Source organism: Arachis hypogaea, chromosome 17 (genome assembly GCF_003086295.3).
Source record: "Arachis hypogaea cultivar Tifrunner chromosome 17, arahy.Tifrunner.gnm2.J5K5, whole genome shotgun sequence".
Classification (NCBI taxonomy): domain Eukaryota; kingdom Viridiplantae; phylum Streptophyta; class Magnoliopsida; order Fabales; family Fabaceae; genus Arachis; species Arachis hypogaea.
In genome coordinates this window covers 12272785-12278177 of record NC_092052.1, presented here as the reverse complement: position 1 = coordinate 12278177, position 5393 = coordinate 12272785, and the positions used below count along the sequence as shown (strand labels likewise).

The 5393-nt window shown below is 31.7% G+C and overlaps 1 protein-coding gene across 1 annotated transcript; it reads left to right on the top strand.

Moving 5' to 3' along the window:
- Positions 1–1962: 1962 nt before the first annotated feature.
- On the top strand, positions 1963–4441 carry LOC112764272 (uncharacterized). Its single transcript, XM_025809831.3, has 5 exons — positions 1963–2648; positions 2774–3112; positions 3199–3541; positions 3630–3761; positions 3843–4441. Exons 1-5 carry the CDS (start codon positions 2352–2354, stop codon positions 3959–3961), a joined length of 1230 nt encoding a protein of 409 aa, XP_025665616.1. The 5' UTR covers positions 1963–2351; the 3' UTR covers positions 3962–4441.
- The last annotated feature ends 952 nt before the right edge of the window (positions 4442–5393 follow it).

Here is a 5393-nt window from a genome sequence, read left to right as displayed (position 1 = left end):
AACCTTGCAAGCTGAAGATGTAAGAAATTATATTATATCATATTGAATAAATATAAATTAACAAGAATATAAATCAAGTTTTTCTAAAATAAAAAAAGTTAATAAAATAATATTTTAATCACTATTAAATTAAAATAATAAAAGATGATTAAAGTATTATATATTACTATTTTATCAATATTTTATTTTAAAGCACAAACTATTAAAATGATATCAAAAATTTCGTATGGCTGATAAAACGGATCACAAAAGAAAAGATACTAATAATAAATATTAAATATTAAATATATATTTTAAAAAATATTTTAGATATTAAATTTTGATACAAATTTTTGTAAATATTATTAAAAAAATATTTTTAATCTCAAAATTTGATAATTTTTTGTTAATAATTTTTTTAAAAAACAAATTTTATTGTGAATGATCATATTTTTTAAAAAATAAAAAAAATCTAGAGATTAAATTTTATTTTAAATTTTTTTGTACATCTTTTAAATATTTATTTATTATCACAAAAATTTTAAATATAATAAATATAATGTTAACTGTTTATTAGTTTTTTATCATATATTCAAATCATTCAAAGACTATTTTATCGATAATATATTTCATAAATTTTTTTATCGGCCGTTGAATCTTTAGAATATTGAGTTGTTAGTTTATTTTATTTTATTTTTTTAAGTATATATTGATATTATTATTAAAAAAATTTAAATTTTTATTTTAATAAATATATAAAAACCCCATAAAAGAAGTTAAAAACCCATCCCATAAATGCCAAATTGCCAATCATATCCGCATATATGCGAGTAACACCATTTACATATTTAATATTTGGTGAAAATTTACTTAGAGTTGTTTTTATGTAAAATTAATATTTAAAAATTATTAAATAATTTAATAAATTTAATTAAATTATCTAATAATTTTTTATTATTTATTTTATATAAAAATAATTATGAGTCATCTTAATAGTTAAGCTATCGCTTAATTAATTTAATAGATTCTGTTATGTTATCATATTTGAAAAGAAATCTCGTAAAATATTAGACTCGTCACCGTAATTATTACGTCTTTTGCATAAAAAAAAAATTATTACTTCTTTGTTCTTTCTTTATAAAATAAGTATGTTTTTTTTATTTGATTAGCATAAGTATTTTAGTTTTTATACTTATTAAAAGAATATCGTAGTTACTAGTTAGAGGGACTAATTAACATAGAAGTATGGATCTCAGTAGACAAGTGGAGGGCGGATCGCATACCAGGACAAATGTCCCAAACCACTGGCCCAATATTTTCAGTTGTTAGCAAATTATGAAAAAAAAAATATTAGAGATCCATTAAAATTTATTATGTTTTATTATTAATATTTAAAAAAATATATATTATTAAATTATTAAATTAAAAAAAATAAATTAATAATTAAAAATAATAATAAAAATAATAAATTTGATAATTTTTTTAATAATTTTATTACATATTTTTTATTTTTCTTACTAATTCCTTTTTTGTCATTTTTTTTCTAAAAATTCTATATAAAATTATCAAAATCAATTATTTATATAATACTTTTTTTATTTTATATTTTCAATGTCTTAGAAGCTTCTACTTAATGAATAAGAAATTTATTTTGTTAACCAATATCATATTCATTATAGCAAAGCTTTTATTTTATACTATTTTAGTTGAAGGTAAAAATTGGTATGAAAAAATCTTTATAAATAAATTTCAAATATAATTTTATATACCTATGAATAAAATTCTACATTCTACTGTTACCATGAATTGGAGAAGAAAATATGTGTATCCATGAGATCTTAATATTCACTTAATAAGCATTTTTCGAAAAATATTTTCTTTAAAAAGAATTCTCCATTTTTTAAGTTTGGATTTTTTCAATGTATAGAAAATTTACAATTAATTTATATTTTTATTTCTATTTGTAACACTTGTGACTTTGTGAGGAATATCTTAAAATATTTATTAAAAGATTTAAAAAAAAAAAATAATTTTGAACTGTCTCAAAGGGACCCTGAAACCTTAATAAAAGCAACTTGTCTTCAACATTCTATACTCCAACTCACAAACCCCACATACACACACATCTTTCTCTCTCTCTCATTTTTTTCTTTTCTTTTCTTTTTAGGGTTCTATCTTTTTCTCTGTGCTCTCTCTACTGGGTCCCACCTTGGCCTGCAAAACACAGCAGTACAGCACACACAGCTGGGTCATTATTAAATCTTCCTCAACCAGCAACTTCAACTTCCTCATTCTCCACAACGGTTCTACACTCCCTTCTCTCCTACACTCTCTCTTCTATCTTTCTTTACACACTTAACTCACCAAAAACCATGGCTAAGGCTTCAGAAGAGGCTGACCTATGGCTTCACCACAACACCACTACTCCTGACTTGGCTCTCACCGAGTTCGGCTTCCCTTCCGAGTTCCCCTATGAGTTCGACTCGTTCGGGTTGGAGCCACTCAGCTCACCGCCTGTGGAGTCCGTCGCCGGTTCCACTGAGACCGAGAGCAGCGACGAGGAGGACTTCTTTGCCGGGTTGACTCGCCGGCTCAGTCAAGCAACTGTTCACGAAACTCGGAACCAGCAACTCAGTAGTGTCCCCATCAGCAACAGTGACAAAGCTGAGGTAAGAAAAAGAAAGGGTTTCTTCGAAGCCTCAAAACGCTGTCGTTTTCTTTGATTGTTTCCTTTTGTTTCCTTTGCAACGAAGCTAACTCTGTCACTTTTTTTGTTTACTTTCCTTTTTGGCAGAGAGAGAAGACGACTCGGGTCCTAGCCGGGTCACCCCAGTCGATACTGAGCGGAATCGGGAGCTGGTCCGGTCGAAGTGCGGGGTCCGGCGACGGAAGCCCTGAAGGCGGATGTTCCCGAGTTTCGTCGCCGTTTTCCGCCGCGAACGACGCCTGGGAGGTCATATCCGCCGCCGCAGGTCAAGTCGCGAGGCTGAAGATGCACGCCGGCAGCTCCACCGCTACAGCCGCAGCGTCGAAGCTCGATTTCCAAACCCGAGGAGTCCTCGGCGGCCTCCCTCACTCAACTGCCTCCTTCGGGAATCCAAATCTTTCTCAGATTTACAACCACGCGCCTCAGGTAACCGTCTAAAGAGTTTGTTACAACTAAAAATCAAAGTTAGTTACAACCGTAACATATCTAACCGATTTTGTTAACTTATCCAGGTTCCGTACCAGACGGTTATGCAGGAGCACTTGTTCAAGCAGCAGTGTAGTTCTGTGTTGGGAAGGCAAGGGAATAATAACAAACCGATTAGCTGGTCGAGTCAGCAGTTACGTGGAGGCGTGAAATGCGTGCGCGTTTTGCCTCAATCTTCTGCATGGCACAATCTGCACCAAGTTAAGAACCACCAGAACCAGCAGCACATGGCGCGTGCTGGATCCGGATCAAGACCCGTTTTTCAATCCGGATCTGGTGCTGGTGGTATTAAAAGGGGTTGTGCTGGTACAGGTGTTTTCTTGCCACGCCAATACGGTGCCCCTCCTCCTGAGACACGCAAGAAAACAAGTAAGAAAAAAACCTTGTTAATTTCTGTATTATTGTTACATTTGTCGGTTTTATTATACTAAACTTGAAGTGTTTTCTTTGTTTATAGGCTGTGCACCTGTCGTGGTCCCAGCAAAGGTTATGCATGCTCTGAACTTTAACAACAATGACCTCAATGTTAACGCTGCTACTACTACTTCCACCCAACAGCAACGATTCACAAGAGCTTTTTCAGACTATGGTGAGTATTTAAATTCAAGTTGAGTTAATTACCTAGGAGTAAGTAGTAACTTTATTTATTATTTTAATTAATTTTTTGTAGATGCGTTGCTGGCAAGGAGAAATGCTCTTCTGATACAGCAGCAGAGACTTGCTGCAGCTTTACGGCGAGAAGAGACAGCTACTTATGAAGCTGCTCTGCCCCAGGAATGGACGTATTGACGTCTCTTCGTAATTTGAATGAAGATTAAAGATTCAGTTTCTCCAATGGGGGGAAGCAGCAATAGTGCAATACTGAAGATGAGAATTAGTAAAGTTTTAATATTAGTAGGGTTGTCATAGGGCAGTTGGTATTTTAGGGGTTTTTTTGAGTTTTTTATTAATATAAAGATGTGATTCAAGAATGTGTTTAGGTGAAATAAGATCATCCGGTTTTTGGGGGGAAGATGCAGCTATTCGGGGTCTTTCAAAGATCTTTGATTATTAATTATTAATATTTATTAGTTGTAATAAGTTAAGGGAGGCCCATTTTCTTACCATCTTGTAATATGTTGATGGATGGAAGTGTGTTAGTGGGGTTTGTTAGAAAGTGTTTGAAAAAAATTGCCCATAACTCTTGCTCGTTATTACAGAGTAGTATATGTAATAATAATAATTTATACTATAGTGTGTAGTAAAAGAAGGCTGAGTTTGTGCTTTTTACTGTTTCTCACTGGATATTTGGCTTTATATTTCATTTTCTCACATGAAATTTGTCGTTGTTACATCGCTGTCAATTGTCAAATGTCAATACCATCTCATAACCCCAGTAGCGGGGGCAGCTTAAAATAAAAGAGTGATTACTGATTAAACAGGGTTACGATTATGATGTAAAGTAGAATGGATTAATCAAGAGAGATTTGATTCAGTTGAAACTTGAAAGAGAGTTGCTTGCGGAGTTAGGCACAAGGGATGCAAATGAAATGAATAGGCATGATGGGGTCGGTCTTTTCTGTGATATGAACAGAGGAGAGAGGCAGTGTGTGTTTGAGGTGGTGGGGGACCCATTTCGTCTCGGTTAATACCCAGTCCAGTGCATCTCCCGCTCATTTTTTCTCAAAGAAGCAACCCTCCCCCAAAAGAGTTGTCATTTTGAAAGTTGTGTGATTTGATTTCGAGCTGTTCCCCTTCTCATTTTGACTTGGTCAAACCTCTTTCCTTTCTTTCTTTAATGTTGTTACTTCTTTTCGTTGTTTCTTTCTGAGAAAAAAAAAAAAAAAAACTTAAACTGCGTTCACAATTATCTTGAAAAGCAATAAAATTTTTAATAAAAAATATTTTTTTTGTCTTTAAACTTTATATTTGTGAGATTAGTTAACTTTTTTATAAATATTTTTTTTGTATTAATAGAATAAGTCTACTTAATATATTAAATTATTGATTTATCCGTCAAGAACTAATTAGAATTGACAATTTTTTTTGTTAAGAATTTCGTTGTCTTTTATAGTTAATTGTTAGTTTTTTTATTTTTAGTTACTTTTTTCAAATATATTATTGACTAAATTTACGGTGTAAAACTAAGAAATATTCGTAATTTTTAAATTTTTTTATTTACAAAAATTAAACGAAAGATATATTAGTGATTAACGAGTCATAAACATATTTTTGAAAGAGA